Source organism: Kryptolebias marmoratus, linkage group LG5 (assembly GCF_001649575.2).
Source record: "Kryptolebias marmoratus isolate JLee-2015 linkage group LG5, ASM164957v2, whole genome shotgun sequence".
Lineage (NCBI taxonomy): Eukaryota > Metazoa > Chordata > Actinopteri > Cyprinodontiformes > Rivulidae > Kryptolebias > Kryptolebias marmoratus.
Genome location: NC_051434.1, coordinates 19,917,378 through 19,935,351, shown reverse-complemented (window position 1 = coordinate 19,935,351; position 17,974 = coordinate 19,917,378). Strand labels below are relative to the sequence as shown.

The 17,974-nt window shown below is 37.7% G+C and overlaps 1 protein-coding gene across 2 annotated transcripts in view; it reads right to left on the bottom strand.

Annotated features, from left to right (window-relative positions):
- Positions 1-17,974, bottom strand: part of epb41a (erythrocyte membrane protein band 4.1a) — a 96,868-nt gene that overhangs the window by 31,052 nt on the left and 47,842 nt on the right. The window contains exons 17-18 of one of the 2 annotated variants that reach the window (XM_017430681.3): positions 14,336-14,464; positions 8,078-8,179 (exon numbers count right to left, since the gene is read on the bottom strand). In XM_017430681.3, the coding sequence (XP_017286170.1) occupies positions 8,078-8,179; positions 14,336-14,464 (231 nt within the window). The remainder of the gene's footprint in view (positions 1-8,077; positions 8,180-14,335; positions 14,465-17,974) is intronic. The other variant, XM_017430683.3, reaches the window with a different exon arrangement.

The following is a 17,974-nucleotide window of genomic DNA, read 5'->3' as shown; positions in this document are numbered from 1 at the left end:
ATTGCTAATGCTACTCCTCAAATTGTTTCTTCTTCTTGATTTTTATTGGTGGTTGGTAAACAACTGAAGGAATCAATACCACCACCAACTGGTAAAGAGTGTCTGCTAAACTTTTCTCCTTCTTGCATTTAGCAGCAACTCGAGCACATTGCTGCCCCCTATATGTCAAGAGGACAAATAACACCTTTTCTGTTCAAATAGCTATACACAGTGGCGTGTGTGTTGATCAAATTCACCCGCCACTTCAAATATTTACCCGCATTTGGCCGGTGGCGGGTGCTAATTTCCACCCCTGGTTACACCTCACACCAGACCGTCACCTGAGGCCCTCCCTTCAACCTCATTGAGCCCCCAAAGCAGGACACAGGAACCTTGAGCTCTAGGATGGAGGCAGTGAGGGGTAGATTGTTCAGTGAGTAGCTGGGCCCATATTAGAGTCGGAAAGTGGCAGACACCAAAAGGCTGAATGAAATGATCCGCAAGACCTGCAATGATGTCAGTGTGGATCTGAACTCCCTGATGATAGTGTCTGAGGGGAACTAAAAAAACATTTTAGACAATAACTCAAACCCACTGAATGACTTGTTGGTCATTTGCAGAAGAACATTTAGCAACAGATTGATTCCACCACGATGAACGCCACAGGAAATCATTCCTGTTCGTGGCCATCATTTTATAATGATCCAGACTGTGATAACTCAAAGTGTAACAATTTAACTGTCCTCTATGTTCCAAATAGCTTCCACACCAAACGAACACTTACTGATGGGCTGGCTGTTATTATTTCCCCTTTTTTTCCATTATTGTAGAGTTATTGTATTGAATCTTGTTTGTGTATTTTTTTTTTCCATTTACTCTTACTTTTATTCTTCTTACAGAGTGCTGTAACCAAACAATTTCCCAGTGGGGGCTATTAAAGTATAACTGAATTGAATTGAACATAGGCAGTAAAGCAACCTGCATCAAATAGGCAATTCGTTATCAGATCAGGGTGCGATAAACGGGAGGGTGAATGGCTCGGAGCTTGAGACCATGTCAAGAACCGTTACATCATACTTAATATAGATAGTCACATTTTATCGTCTTCTCGGCACTACGCCAAGGTCATGGTTGACCAAGCTTAGCCAATCCGAGGACATCACTTAATCATTCAATTGGTAGCAGCAATGCATTCAGATTCCAATATTCTCTTGCTGCTATTCATTTGGACTTTCAGTATGAGTAGTTTTGTTTGTTTGTTTGTTTGAAACAACAGATGCCAGTTTTGGCTTGTCCCACATGATTTTCCAGCATAAGCTGCATGGGCTCTGTACCAAACCTGTGTACAAGTTAGTCCCCAGAGCGCTGTCTCCATGAACCGATGGGTAACTGCTTCAATTCCAGGGGTCTTAGCCAAACCACATCCCTATTTTCTTTACATCAAAGTCTGTTCTTTCTTTCTTCTTTTGTTCTTTGTTTCTTTATTAAAATCAGAAGACAATAAAAATGTGTATTTTTTGTGCAAATGTACCTACAGTTGTTGAAATCACAGCCTTTCTTTAAAAGAAAACAAAACGGAACAATTTTTAGGCAACTTTTTGGATTTTTTTTTTTAATATATTTTATTAAATTTTCTCTTTTAGAACATACATTTACAATCAACTTAACAGTACAAACATCTGCTTATACACACTCACATTCACTCACGCATTCACCATTCAAACCTGCATTTGTTTAGATCCAAAAATGTACAAGACCTTTAAATTAAAACAGAGAAAAATAACATGACAGTAATAGAAACTGTAGACAAGACATCCATTCAAGACATTCATTATTAAGCTCCACCTTCAGTCCCTATGATCCTCATATATGGCTCCCACAAGTTCTCAAAGTCCCGCTGCTTACCCTTGGCGATGTATGTTAGTTTTTCCAGTCCGAGCGAATTTGCAATTTCTTTCTTCCAGAGTCCCATGGAGGGCGCATCCATGCTCCTCCAGCATAATGCAATAGATCTTCTCGCCTGAAGAAGTCCATAGTCTATCAATTTAGTTTTAATCTGTGATTGTTTAAATTCCACTGGATATATTCCTAAAACACAGATTTTAACCTCTAATGGAACTTTCACTCTAAACAATTCAGATAGACACCTAATAACATCCTTCCAAAATTTTTGGATTTTAAGACATTCCCACATACAATGGAGAAGAGTTCCTTTTTCAAATAAGCATTTAGTGCAAGTATCTGGAATGTCACTGGACATATGATGAAGCCTAACTGGTGTTATATAAGTTCTCATGAGCCATTTATATTGTAGAAGTTTAAATCTTGTGTTTATCGTTTGAGTTTGTGCTTTTAAACAGGCCTGATTCCAGTCTTCCTCATCTATATCTTCAAGAGTATCTCTTCTCCAAGCGTCTAACTTATCCATTACAGAATCCTTAGAGGAAAGCATCAACAAATTATAGAACACGGAAAGAAAACCCTTCCCTTTTACGTCCCCTACGCACACCTCTTCTATTTTGGTCAAGGGTGGAATGTCCACTATTTGTTTCAGTTTTGATGACATATAATTTTTCAATTGCAAATATTTAAAAAAATGTTTTGGAGGTATTAAATACTTATTACATAGCTGATTGAAAGTAAGCAACATGCCATCGGCATAAAGATCTTTAATTTTCTGAATGCCTTTGGTTTTCCATAGCTTAAATCCTCCATCATTTTTCCCTGGGGTGAACCTTTCATTACCCCAGATAGGGGTAAATTGTGATAGCTCTGGACAGCCACCCATATGTTTGTGTGCTGCATGCCAGATTATAATTGTATTTTTTAAGAAAGGGTTCTTTGTGTTTTTTTTAAGTGCCTTTATATCTGATGAATATAGGAAGGTGTTTAAGGGTAAATCTGGAACAGATTGCTGTTCAATGTGTACCCAAGCTGGAGGTGCCATCGAACAAAAGTAATGCGTAGCTGATGTTAGTTGGGCAGCCATATAATACCATCTGAGATTAGGGACTTGAAGTCCACCTCTTTCATAGGGCAGATAGAGTAGCTTTAAACGGAGTCTTGCTTTTCTATTACTCCAAATAAATTGATTAAATAGTTTGTCCAGGCTATCATAAAATGAATCTGTCATTGGCAATGGAAGTGTTTGAAAATAGTATAAGAATTTGGGCAAGATTGTCATTTTTAATATATTTATTCGACCTATCATAGATATAGGTAGATTTGACCATCGATTTAGCATTTCTGTGACTTTTTCCACAAGTGGATTATAATTTACTGTGCTTATTTCACTGAGGGATGGGGTGATCTTGATGCCTAAATATGTAAAACCTGTAGATGTTTTAAATGGGGTAGCCACAATAGGACTTCTCCTTTCTTCTTCATTAAGAAACATTAACTCTGATTTAGAATTATTAATTTTATATCCTGAAAATTCACCGAACTCTTTTATTAGATTTAACAAATTGGGAATACTGATCTTCAAATTACTTAAGAAAAATATGATGTCATCTGCAAACAAAGAAATGAGATGATCTCTTCCTCCAATTCTAATACCTGATATTCCAGTATTTGCTCTAACAGCCATGGCCAGAGGTTCTATTGCCAATACAAAAAGCAGTGGTGACAAGGGGCAGCCCTGTCTAGTTGACCGTTGTAAATTAAAAGGTTTTGACATGTTATTATTGGTTAAAACTTGTGCTGTCGGATCAGTATATAGTAATCGTATCCATTTTAGAAAGGTTTCACCCAGTCCATATTTGGGGAGAACTGCAAACAGATAATTCCACTCTATTCTATCGAACGCTTGACGAGCGTCTAATGATAACATCGCCGTGTCCATACAATTATGTTTTTCATGTAATACATTGAGAACCCGTCTTATATTATGGTATCCTTGTCTTGTTTTTATAAATCCTTGCTGATCATCTATTATTAAATTGGGTAGGTATTTATCCAATCTCCTAGAGAGAGCTTTACATAAAATCTTTGTATCACATCCCATAAGACTGATTCCTCTATATGAGGAACATTCAGTTGGGGGTTTGTTTGGTTTTAGCAAAAGAGTTATTGTAGCTAGTCTCAGTGAGTCAGGAAGTAATCCAGCTTTATATGACTCTTCATACATGTTGAGAAGTGGTAAGATTAATTTATTTTTAAATGCTTTATAAAATTCTATTGGAAGTCCATCAGGACCTGGTGTTTTACCGCTATTCATGCTGTCTATTGCTTCAGATAGATCTTTTATTGTTAAAGGCCTATCAAGAGTTGTTTTCTCTTCCTCTAAAAGGGTTTTGAATTTTAATTGATTAAGAAATGTAGTTTGTGATTCTTCGTTTCCAGAATATTCAGACTCATACAAGGTTTTGTAGAATTCTCTAAAATTTTCATTTATTTCTGAAGGGTCTGTGATTAAAATGTCCGATTTTGATTTTATGCTGTTAATTGCTCTTTCTGCTTGCATCCGTTTTATCCTCCAAGCCAATAATTTACCAGCCTTTTCTCCTTGATCATAAAATGCTTGTTTTGTCCACATTAAGTTTTTTGCCACTTTCTCTGTCGTTAATTTATCATATCTGGTTCTTAAAACAACAAGTTTGTGTAGTTTTGTAGGATCATTGCTTTGATAAAGTTCTGCTTCGCTGGATTTAATTAGTCTCTCTAATGATTTTAATTCTTGGTTATATTGTTTATTTTTATTGCTGCTATAGCTGATAATTTCTCCTCTAATATAGGCTTTAAAAGCTTCCCATCTAATACTAGCTGTGGTTTCATCTTTATTCATTTCAAAATATTTGTCAATGCAAGTTTCTATAAATGTAACAAATTTTGAGTCTTTAAGCAAAAGTGTCTGCATCCTCCATCGTTTCACCTCTTGATCAGTTTTATTTACTTTAATTTCCAAGGACACTGCAGCATGGTCACTGATTACAATACTATTATACCAGCAGTTCTCCACATGAGGCAATAACTCCATAGAGATGAGAAAATAATCAATACGCGAATGAGATTGGTGTGTACTTGAATAACATGAAAATTCCCTGTTATTTGGGTTCCTTGTTCTCCATACGTCATTTATTCTTAAATCTTTTATATAGTTAAGAAGTATTTTCCTTGTTTGTGTATGGCTGGTATCGATTTGAGTAGATTTATCTAGACTTGGGTTTAGGGTGCAATTAAAGTCCCCTCCTACAATATAAAGTCCCTCCAGGGTTGATAAGGTTAAGAATAAATTTTCATAAAAGGATGGGTTATCATTGTTAGGTCCATAAATATTTATCAGATTTAGTTTTATTGTTGACATATGTCCCTGCACAATAATATATCTCCCATATGGATCTTTGATTGACTTTATAGTTTGAAATGGTATTGACTTATGTATAAGAATAATAACTCCTCTGGCGTGACTAGTAAAAGAAGAGTAGTACACCTGACCCTGCCATCTTTTGGTTATTTGATGTATTTCTGGTTCAATCAAATGAGATTCTTGTATGAAAACTATTTTAGATTTCAAATAGTTTAGTCGGTCTAATACTTGTTTCAATTTAGTTAGCTTTCTTATTCCTCTGACATTCCAGCTTGTAATTTTGATATTTAAAATATTTCCTTTTGTTGTCTTCTCCGTATCAGATTATTTAGTTCACTATTACACTAAAATAAAGAAGGTAAAAATAGTACTGAAAATACAGGTTTGCACATACATTCACACATTCAACCATACAAGATACAGAACTAGTAATGAACAATCCCCAACTGAACTTTTGCATTTCTTGAACTGAAATGCCCCCCCCCCTTTGAACCAAGTATTAGGAGGACGTTGATCCACACCACTGAGGAGCAACTAGTCAACGTGACCTCACCAAAACTCCACACAGAGTAGACAGTGTCTACCAACCATCAAAATAAAAATAACACCATTTACCCTTGATAGAATGGTAATAACTTATTTAAGGCTTAGTTTTTAGCATACATTCTAAAACAGTTCAAATTAGGCTTAGAATACGTGAACACATAAAAGTAGTCAGTTATGTTTACATGAACTATCCATTAACTTAGAACTTATCCTGTTTATTTTTCCGTCACTGATCAGTTGTATTAGAATAGGAATATCTACATTAAATGTCTTATCGGTTTACCTGTTTCTTAACCAGTATGTCTTTCATGACTCACTGATCGAAAGCATCCGCTGTGCTTTATTTTGGAAGAGTCTTGTAGAATCGTTCAGCTTCTTGAGGCGTCGAGAAGAGATGGATCTTTCCACCGTGGAGGATGCGAAGTTTGCAGGGGTTGTGTTGGAATCCACGGAATGCGCCGATGTCAACGAACAGCTTCACCACCGGGTGAAACCCGCGTCTGATCCGAACCGTCTCCGCGGATAGATCCTGTGCAAACGTGATTTTGGCCCCATCTTGTATAATATCTTTTTTCCTTGCCTCTCGGTACACAAATTCCTTCTCCGGGAACTTTAAGAAGCGAATCAGAACCGCTCTGCCCTGATTTGGTTTCCCAGAGGCCGGTGTGCGGTGAACCCGCTCCAGTGTGAATGACTTGTCCGGTGCGAGTTCCAACCATTTCGGTAGCATGTTGCTAATAAAGTCAAAAAGTGGTTGTCTTCCCTCTGCTCCTTCTCGAATGCCAAAGACACGTAGATTCTTTCGCCTTCCCCGATTTTCCAAGTCATCTGCTTTAGCCTCAAGGAGCTGGATTCGTTTCATTGCCGAAGTCAACGATGTTTCTGCTTTTTCGAGCGAGCTTTCTACTTCAGCAATGCGAGCCTCGGCCTCCTCCATATGAGCCGCCTGATTTAATAGGTCTTGTTTGAGACTCAGACACTTTAGCCTCTAGTGCAGACATAGTGCTCGCCATTCCAGTCAGTCTTTCATCGATACCATCCAGCTTTACTCCAAAATCCGACCGTAGTGATTTTAGCTCTTCCAACACTTCAGCTATGCTAGCCATATTAGCTTCCTCACCGCACGTTGGACTCTGTGTTGTTTTGGTGGCTGCCTTGCGTCTTTTTGAGAAAATTTCGCACTGTTTCACCGACGAAGCTTTAGACATATCAGTGTCGTATCTTTTGAGCCTTACTTACAATTTTTACAAGGGTTTTAAAAGGAAGTTTTGAACACTGTCCTCGGAGTTATTCACCGAGCTGCCATTCAGGTTGTCGGTCACGTGACCCCCTCACTTTTTGGATTATTAATTTTTCAGAGCAGATCATAGAATATTTATCAAATACACTGAGATGATTACTCAGCCACACTCCCTTGAGGATGTTCAGTTTAAATCTCCTGTTTGTGACCCTAAGATCATTTTACCAGTGCTTGTTTTCTACCAAAACAAACAGGATAATGATATACATATAATCACATGGGGCAGCTCAGTAAAATAGTGGTTGGCCTCTGTTGCCTCACAACAAGAAGGTCCTGAGTTTAAATCCGGGTTGGGGTATTCTGTGTGGCGTTTACATGTTTTCCCTGTGAATGTGAGAGTTTTTTCTGGGTACTCCGGTTTCATTACAATCCAAAAAATACATACTGTAAGTTGTATAGTTGTATATGTATAGTTGTATATTGTCTGTAAGTTATTTGCAGATTGACTTCAGGTGTGTGTGTGTGTCTGTTCGTGTTGACACTATGATGGATTAGCGACCTGTCCAAGGTGTACGACACATCTTGCCCGTTGTCTGCTAGAATAACCCCCCCACGGCCCTGAACAGAACTAAACAGATCGTAATCTAGTCACACATGTTAAAGTAACATGACTTGTTGATTGCTTCTTAAAGGGCATTTTGATTGCAGGAGCCTTTTTCAGGAACCAGGTTATTTTGTGAATCCTTTCTTTAGTCCCCTAGTTTAGTGGGGAGAAAATAATTTAGTGATAACCCTGACCCTTTTGGATTGGGCTTAATGATGGTAAACATTTCTGATTGGTTAAGTATTACCCCTTTCATTGACATGTTTTTTTTTTTTGCTTTAGTCATCTCAGTTTAATCTTCACTTTATATATGTGCGCTAATGGCTTTGACCCTGTGTGACACCTTCATAATATCAGATTAATGTGTTAATGTTGCTTGGCTGTGGGGCTGTGCACAGACCTTGGTGATCTGAGTTGTGGTGGTGGTGCTGATGGTCTCAGAGGTGATTGTCTGGGCACTCAGCAGCACTCCTGAGTCCTTCTCTGGAAGGCTATCCACAGGCTGTTGGGGAGATAAATTAGCTTTTCAGCATTAAACAGGAACTTATCAATATCAACATGCATTCACACTAAATTGTGCTTGGGGCATTGTATTTTGTTAAAGATGTAGTTTTGTATTACGTTTTTTTTTAAGTCTATACAAAAGACTATGATGTCCCACATCAATGACCATATCAATGGCAAACAGGGGTTCAACATCTATTGAAATAATTTGTGCACTGGTAACCACTGGATGATTTGATCATCATTTTGATAGACAACTACTTTCCTTTCTGAGCCAAAATTTCTGTAGGAAAACTATCCACCTTTAGGTACTTTTTAATTAGGACCAAGCTCTAAAGGAGGTGCCAAAGGTTTATTGAAATGCAAGCATTTCTTGTTATTCTTACGTCACATAAATTGCCTTTTTGAACACTTATATTCCCATAAAACCAAACTCACAAAACCTTGGATAACAGCCACTCAGAATGGTTTCATCTGTAGATATGAACTTTGGTACACCTTTTCTACAGGCCACAAAATGTCTCTTGGAGATATGGGCTAAACCCAACAGGAAGTCGACCATTTTGGATCAAAGAGACTACTCTGGTGTTTTACACATATTTCACCTGCCTTTTTCTAAAGATTTCAAATTATCAGCTTCAAACTTGGCTCTTAAGGCATGGGTCATTAAATGTTATCAAAAACTTCAAATTTTTAGTTCTTGTTATTAAAAAAAGTAGTTATAAATTACACATAAAACACACAATCTGCACTAAACTTCATATGTTTAATTACAATCAAGTACTCAACACAGCAACATGTCACTATTCCAGCATCACCTTAGCCCCACTGAGAACAAGAAATCCTTTTTTACTTGTGGACATCCTTCTCAATCTGCTGACCATAACAACCTAAAACTACATCTGATAACAGATAAAAAGTTGACATTTCTTGCATTTTGCTGGTGCGTGTGTGTCCATGGCATTGTGATTTTCACTATTGCTTCATGACACTTGGTGTTGGTGTAAATCCCATTTAGTTTAATCTGCACCAAATTTGACATGAATAATATTAGTCTCACCCTGAACTTACTTAAATGCACAAATTATGTTGGCTGTTCAGGTGTGAGGACCATTCATTGTTGTGTTCAGCTTTAACTATTATAATTACTGGAGAAAATGTATTTTATTGTAGGCAATTGTTCATTTAATGCACTTTTAGTCTATTAATACAATAGAGCTTTTCCCACTATGAGAGGAACCATCTGTGACTGTTACTGGTTCAGAAGGGGAGCTGTACCATTATTGTTCCTGACAAAAGCTGGAAACACAAAGTGAACACCTGATGTTACATATGGGGCCTTCTGCACTTTTACATATTGTAATTAGACACATCTGTTACCCAATTACCTCATGCTCCTGTGTGTATTTAGTTGCCATGTGCCCTCCCTAATGCGCCAATTCTTCTTTGCCCCTTTTATCCAGCTTTCCAGCCTTTAGTCCTAATATTATTCTCCCATTGTTTTGGATTTAACTCATGGTTGAACTACGCCTTAGCCTTTATGATTTAGATCCATTGGCTTGTGTGCCTGACCACCTGTGTACTGACTTTGCTTAAGAAAACTTTCTATATTGGGTTTTGTCTTGAGTCGTGCATTTGAATACATTGTTTTACCTGAAGACACTAATAGAAACAAAAGCCTGAAACATTTTAAAAATATTTGTAAACAGTCATCTAAAGTCACCCATATCAAAATTTAAACAGTACATATGGGAATAGAAAGACAGAGAAGTCCAGGCATTATTAGGATACATTACAAAGAAATGGCGTTACAATACTGACTAACACTCACTAGATGGCTGTTAAACGTCACTTTAACATCCTTTTATTGGTGTAAATATTACCAGCCAAAACAACTAATGGAAAAATATCCCATTACTCTCAGATATTCTTCATCCAGTGGTTAGGATAAGTAGTCACCAGTTCATTTTTATTAACTATTAATAACCTTTATTCAGTCAACAGATTTAGTTTGTGGATTTATGTTTTCGATATCATCGAACTTGGATTAATTTTCTGACTGGCACAGGATGCATATTTGTTCTTCTCTCAAATGAAAACTCCGCTTTTTCCTCAAACAGACTACAGGCACTGTCATAAACTCCAGTCAGTCACAAACTCCTAATCTCATCTCCATGGTAACGAGGAGCCTGGACCCCAAAACAATATCCTCCATTTTATGAGTGGCTGGGACTACATGAAGTTTCTCAATGTGCCTAACTTTCAGTGAAACTCTGAATAACCACAAAACTCATGAAAGCCGTTCATTCTTGTGTTTTTATCAGGTTCCATTGGAGGATTGGACCCAGAACGCAGACTGACACTAGGAGCTCCACAGAGCAAACTAATTTATTATAAGGTGACAAAAACAAAAGGCTGATGAGGCAACAAAACGTAGAAATGACTGACACGGGATTGCAAGGAGACACAAGGAGATGAACCAAACTGTGGCTTTTCAGCAACAATGAACTGCCCAACAACACATTACAATAAAACACAGGGCACAAACTTAAATGCAAGGATCACAACAACAGAACTAAATCATGAAAACCAAGCCCAGCAGATAACAAAAAACAACTTAACCACACTGACCCTGACAGTTTTAATATGTGTACATAATATCATGGTAAAATATATGTATTGGTTTTGATCAGTGATGCTTCACTTAACATCTTCTGTCTCTCCAGCATCTGAGGTTGAAGAATGAATCTTTGGTGAACTCTGACATATGTGTTTGATGGATACTTTCTCATATTCTTCTTATTTTTAATCTTTAAATGAGGTGTTTTGCTGTTAAAACCATATTACACTTCTGGCAGGAAATGTTGACTCATTGTGGTACAAAGGTATTGACAACTTTTGAGTATTTGAGTAAACGAGAGCAGTAGAAAGTTAGATTTTAAACCTTTGGTTTCTTTTTAAGTTAAAATACTCAGTAATTTTCCTTCAGACAAAGTGTAGAAGAGAAATGAGTCTTTCCTTCGTTGGTCTGTTAATCTAAGCATGGCCCTACCTGTCGAACCAAGATATAAAACTGTCTATATCTATCATCTTAAATACCTTAGCTCTAAGCTCTTCCTAAATTTCTTATCTAATAAGTTTTTAAAAGGCTCTTCCAAGCCTTGCTGAACCATGTCTTCAGGACAAAGACTCGACAAAGACAAAGACTGAACTCTGCTGATCAGGCAGCACCGACTGCAGGTCTCTTTCCTGATCCAGATGCAGGCAGCTTCCACAGTTTCCTCATCTTAACTTTCTAGTAACTGAACTTTGTTTTATCTAACAGATTTTTTTGATAATTTTATGACTTCTTTCGGGGAAATAATTCAGATGAATTTCCTTGCTCAGGCGGTGCGAACCAGACGCAGCTGAACTCGTCTCCAACTTCATCTGTGAGAATGCTCTGAGGTTCTCCTCCATCTCGGGAAATCATCTCCAACAAACTCTGGGGTGGTTTTAACTCCTGGGACTCTGATGCCAGACCAACATGAGCCCTGAGGTACAAAGATCCGACCACCTGTTCCTGCAAGCAGCAATGCCTTCCTGGATCTGTTCTAAGGTGTCTCATGTGTCCACAGGGGTCCAGCCTGTGAATGTGTGAAGTCCACATTCAGCTCCTCCTGCCTGGGTCAATGACTGTGGATGTTAGTGGGAAGAATGTCCAGAACTTTTCCTGCTCATTATGGCTTGTTGTCAAAGCTATTTAACATGTATTCTGGGTTAATAACAGTTAAATTTAATATCCAACAGTACTTTTATTCTTCATTATTAGAGTAAACCTCCTCTCAGTCTATGGTAATCTAAAATATAAACTTGTACTTTAGATCACAATTCATTCCTTGATCTGTAAATAGTTTGTAAATGTCTCCTTTTTGTAATCAAAGCACGTAAAGTCTAAGTACTGTGTCTTTAATTCTTCTGTGTGTTTCAGAGGGTCAAATTGTGCAATAACCCTTAGATTCCAGTGTATAACCTGAGCTGAGGCTTAATAAAGTTGAGCTAATGGTAATTTAACACAACACAGAGCTTTGACATATTGACATTTTAAGCTAGGTATTTAAAGTGTTTGCTAAATGTTTGTTACTGCATCATCATTGATGGCCTTTCTGCATGACATCAAATGTCTCTGTGGTTAGAAAGCATGTTCTGATATATCAAATCAGCTGATAATTTGGTATATAGGTACTTTAAAACATGAAATATCAGTTTATTAGTTTGTTTAAAAAGGTCTTTTGTGCCTACAGGCGATTCAAGTGTGCTTTGGTCAGACCAAAAACTCAACTTTGCAGCCTTCTTGCAAATCAAAAGTAAAAATTTAGATGATAAATAGAAGTCTGGGATTCTTGTTGTACGTGAACAATGAAGATTTCAACTCACTAGCCAATAAAAAATGATTTTTGTGTGAACGATTCAGTCCTGAACCACTGGTCTGTACCTCAACAGTCCTTATAAACAAACAAACTCTAATGGACCAACAGAACCAGCTTTAGATACAGTAACCACATAGAAAATCAAACTACATAAATTATATCACACAATATAAAAGGTAGTATTAGTATTATTTATATTCGCAAAGTTATTTAATTGGTAGCCACAAGAATTTTTTCTTTTTCAATTAAGTGCCAAAAGTAAAAAAAGAAAATGTAAAGTGACTGAACTAGCCTTGTCAAAAAGTGAGTGGGCCTAGGCCCCCTTCAGGCCCACCCATAGCTGCACCCCTTAGTTGCACAACATTGTGTTTTAAATCAGCTGGAACGAGGTCTGTTGAAAGGCCGACATTTTAATCAGAACAACAACAGTTGGACCAAGAGTACGATGTAAAGATGAGAAAAGAACCCTGTGCAGGGGTGAATTTGATGCATGACGTCCTCTAAAAAAAGAACATGTCCCCGGCTCACACTGTTCAAGAAGCCTGAAGGAAGTGAAGACACATTTGAGTTCACCAGAACTGAAGAGGGCCTCAGAGCACAGATTTTCTCAAAAAATAAAATAAAATAAACAAACTTTACAAACTTGTTTCACAGGTTTCAACAACATGACCAGCATCACATGGATTTGCAACAGAAATAAAAACTTTAAAACCATGTTTCATAAAATAAAAAAGCAGCTTTAATAGCTCTGTGGTGTTTCGATAGGTTGTCTCTTATCTACAGAGAGACTTGTAGTCTGTTCACTTTCTCTCAGCAGAACTTTACTGTCGTCTGAGAGAGCAGGTTGTTTCATTCACACAGGGCTGAAATAGACATTTGGTGTGTTTAGTTTTTGGTGGAACAGCAGATTTGTTATAAAATCTGCTCAGATCTAATAATCTAATGTTTGCATGCTTTGTTTGTCTTGAAGCTGGTGAGCTGTCCAAGGTGAAGGCTGCATGTTGTCCAGTGTAGCTCCCTCAGATATAACAGAATCAGTTAATGATAAATGTGTTTGTCATTATCAGCTGTTTTCATCACACTTTATTACAGAATCTTACAAACGTAAACCTGCAGTAATACACACTCTTGATTCTTAATTTTGGCTCAAAGATTTCCTTTAAGCTCTGATAGAAACCATGATTTCAATGCAGGCTTTTTATCATCTGCAGCCAAAGGTGACAGAGTGACAATATTTTTTGTTTAATGTTTGTGTGAGTGCACGTTTGTTTGTCTGTAATGTTAGCGAAATATCTCATGAACCACTTGACAGACTTTGATGAAACCCTCAGAATGTAAGCACACAAAAATGGCTACAGCTCAGTCAAATTTACCGTAGTTAAACTAAAATCTAGTGTGGTAGTCACTAGGAATCAAAACCAAAACATAACACTCACAAGATCTGACAATTTTGTGTGTGATAGTAACAATGTTATTTTAAAAGTTTGACCAAAAAAGTACAACTCAACATAAAATAATCTTAGTTTTAATCTCTGGGATTGAAGGTGGCAGATATGCATTCCTTCAAGGAATACTAGGCGCTTATTGTGAAACTCTGTCAGTGTGTTAGCTTAGGTCTTAGAAATAACTCTGCATAGCATACATTGTGAGCCTATTTAGACATCAAAGGTAACAAGTAATTGATCACCACCCTTAAAAATACTTGAAATGTCTTTGGGTTATGTGGCTCCCTAAATTCTCCTCACCTGTGCTGACTCGTATGTGATGGTCTTGGTTTCCGTGTGAACTAATGGAATGTCTTTGTAGGCCACGGTTCCTCGTAGGGAGTTGGTGACATCTGAGATGGTGACTGTCTGGGCCTTTAGCACAGGAGACTGTAAGGATTAGATAAACAGCAATGAATTCAAAGGGCTTTTCAAAAACGTAACAAAAACTACATTATCATACAGCTAATGTTAAATGCTAAATGTTTACTTGTTTTACTTGTGGTTCGAGTTTCTAAAAGTAGAACAGGAGGCAGAGCTTTCAGTTCTTAGACTCCTCTCTTGTGGAACCAACTTCCAGTTTCTGTCTGTAAGGCTGACATCCTGTCTTCCTTTAAGACCAGGCTGAAGACTTTCCTTTTTGATCAATCCTATAGTTGGAGTTGGCTTGGGTTTCCTGAGTTATTCCTTAGTTCTGCTGCTATAGACTTAGACTGCTGAAGGACAAACTGACCACATTTCCTCCCTCTGCTGCTGTCTTTACACTCTCTACTCTCCATGTTTGTTTTTGTATTTATTTCTATCATTAACATGTTTTTCTTTGTCTTTCTTCCAGTAGAAACTCCACCTGGACCAGTCATTCTGTGTTTGTCTCCGTCTCTTTCCTGTCCTCTCTAACTCCAGCCGGTCGAAGCGGATGGCCGCTCAACCTGAGCCTGGTCCTGTTCTGGTTTTGCTGGAGGTTTCTTCCTCTTAAAAGGGAGTTTTTTCTTTCCACTGTCTCCAATCTGCTGCTCAGGATGGGAGACTGCGACAAAGTGAAGATTCAACACAATCTGCTGGCTTCCTTAGATAGATAACTTTTACTAATCGTCTCTTCACAATGTATGTGAATGTTTTTGTACAGTGTCCTGAGATGACTTTTGTTGTGACTTGGCGCTAAATAAATAAACTGAATTGAACTGAATTATAGAAATATGTCACACAATACAATTGAACTTTATATAATAAAGTTATGTTGTAATAATGGCCTGAAGCTGCATTGGCCACACTTCAAAATTTCTTCAGAAGTTATCTTGTTTTGTTCATTATCACCCACCGCTAAAAGGCATAATGTTTTTGCTCGTGTGCATGCATGCGTTTGTCCATCATATGGACAGATTTTAATAAAACTCTAAGGAAGTAATTATTGGAAGTACACTGGTGGTGGTCAGAGGGCTCGGTGGCGCCGGTGTGATGGCAGCCTCACTTCTGTCAGCCCGCCGCAGGGCAGCTGTGGTTGCAACGTAGCTTACCACCATCAGTGGGTGAATGACTGACTGCAGTGTGAAGTGCTTTGTGGTCCTTGGACTTGATAAAGTGCTACACAAGTGCAGGCCATTTACCATTTAAAACTGAATAACTTTTAAGAGTCGATCCAATTCAAGATGGCCTCCACAGCTAAGTGATTGTAGAAAGCACAACAAGAGTTATAACTCAGATAATTTCATAGATATGGAGTGGTATGAGTGGTGTGGTAGTAGCTGAGAGTCATTCACAACACATAAGTGTGAGACTTTTGCTTAAAACTGGGACTGTTGGGGTTAACTTTGTCTGTTAGCAAAATATCTTGTGAATCACTCGACAAAATTAAATGAAACCTTTAAGTCAAGTCAAGTCAAATTTATTTATATAGCACTTTTCAGCAACAAGGCGATACAAAGTGCTTTAGTGCTTTAGTAAGTATATTATTTACATTTACAACTGATTAACTTTTGGAGTCAGCTCATATCAAGATGGCAGCTGATTTAGTGTGACATCAAAAATGACGTTACTTTGAAGATTTGACTAAAATGGCTTCAACCCTGTCAGTTCTCGACAGAAGATGATCTTAGTCTGAAACTGTGGCATGAAAGGCAGCGGGCGATATGCATTCCTTCAAGAAACAAAAGGTCCCCTGAGACCCTGCGTCCTCATACGAGGACACTGCACCAAAAAAATGTACACCAAACAAAAGCTTGGGTCTTAGGAGGTTAATTTATACTGTGTTGATGTAAATGTAGGGGATAGTTTCTCTTAATGAAGTTTTACCTAAGTGTGTTTCCAAGTTTAAATTAAACTGACTCTAAGTGTCTACGGGGAGGTTTGTCATATAAGTTGGACAAGTTCAGACTATTCTGAACCATCACTTGAGCAGAGACAGTTAATAATAATAAGTACCAGTATTAGTTTTAATAATCTTCTAGCTGATATAACAAAGAACAAGCTGTTAAACACAAGATATGTTTTTAAGTTATTCTAATGCCTCATTTGTGCAGAGCCGAAGGGAACACAGTGCAGATCTAGAGAATGCTACTGTAGTTTCTGAGTCAGTGGGTTTAATTTTTGCCAGCTGTTCTAGCATCTTTAAAGTACTGCATTGCCCTGGAGGCTCATTGCCAAGGACTTCTAGCAAATTGCAAAAAAAAAAACACATCTGGATATTCTGGTAGATTTTTTTTCCAAGCTTCAAAAACAGGGTGTGCTCAGGGGAAACAGCATTCCAATACATGTTAGCTGAAATGACTGAAAACTGTTTAAAAAGTCTTCAGTCGATCCAAAATGCTGCTGCCAGAGTTCTGATGAGAGTTAGGAGGAGAGATCAGATTTCTCCAGTTTAAGCTTCTCTCCATTGTCTCCCTGTCATATTCAAAGTAAAATTTAAAATCTTACTTCTAACATCCAAAGCTCCATCTTATATTAAAGATCTTATTGTTCCATATTTTCCTCACAGAGCACTTTGCTCTCAGACTGCAGGTTTACTTGTGGTTCCTAGAGTTTCTAAAAATGGGAGGCAGAGCTTTCAGTTTTCGGGCTCCTCTCTGGTGGAACCAACTTCCAGTTTCTGTCTGTGAGGCTGACACTCTGCCTGCTTTAAAGACGAGGCTTAAACGAAGAGTCATTCGTTTTCTCTTTGTCCTTCATTTGTGACCCGTCTTGACTAAATGAGTCGTAACTTGCACAGGCAGCAGTACAGGAAAAGTGAAAATGTTCATTTTTGCTATAACTGAGATTAGTGAAAAAACATGAGCATAAAGACAACATCTACTGATCTGAGTAACTACAATAGCATATAATCTTCCAAATGTACCTTTAAATCTAAGTTTTGAAACAAATATGTCTTCAGAAACAGGCCTTTTAATTCTAATCCTATTAGTTTCCTTTGAAACTGACCATTTTTCTCTGCTGGCTGCCAAAGCGCCGAGAAATTCCTTTGAAGAATGTGCAACGTCATTGTGAAGCTTGGGGATCCCACTTGTGAAATGTGGGGCTTGAACTCCCAATGACATCATTCTAGACCAATTCGTGTTTTTGAACTGATACTCCTGTTAACAAAACACGCCTGTTGCAGGCTGGGTAATAACTTGCCAAACCTCAACAAACTATAAATCATGTTGAAGCTTTTCAGATGGAGAATTTGAAAATAATATTAGCTCAAAATGAAAAAAAAAAAAATCTCATTAAGACTCATTTTGCCAGAACAGGTCACATTTTGTGGCCACAGTGGTGATGGGTGGGTTGCTATTTGAGGATTTTGTAGACTTGTTTCTCTCATAAGATCTATCTATCTATCTATCTATCTATCTATCTATCTATCTATCTATCTATCTATCTATCTATCTATCTATCTATCTATCTATCTATCTATCTATCTATCTATCT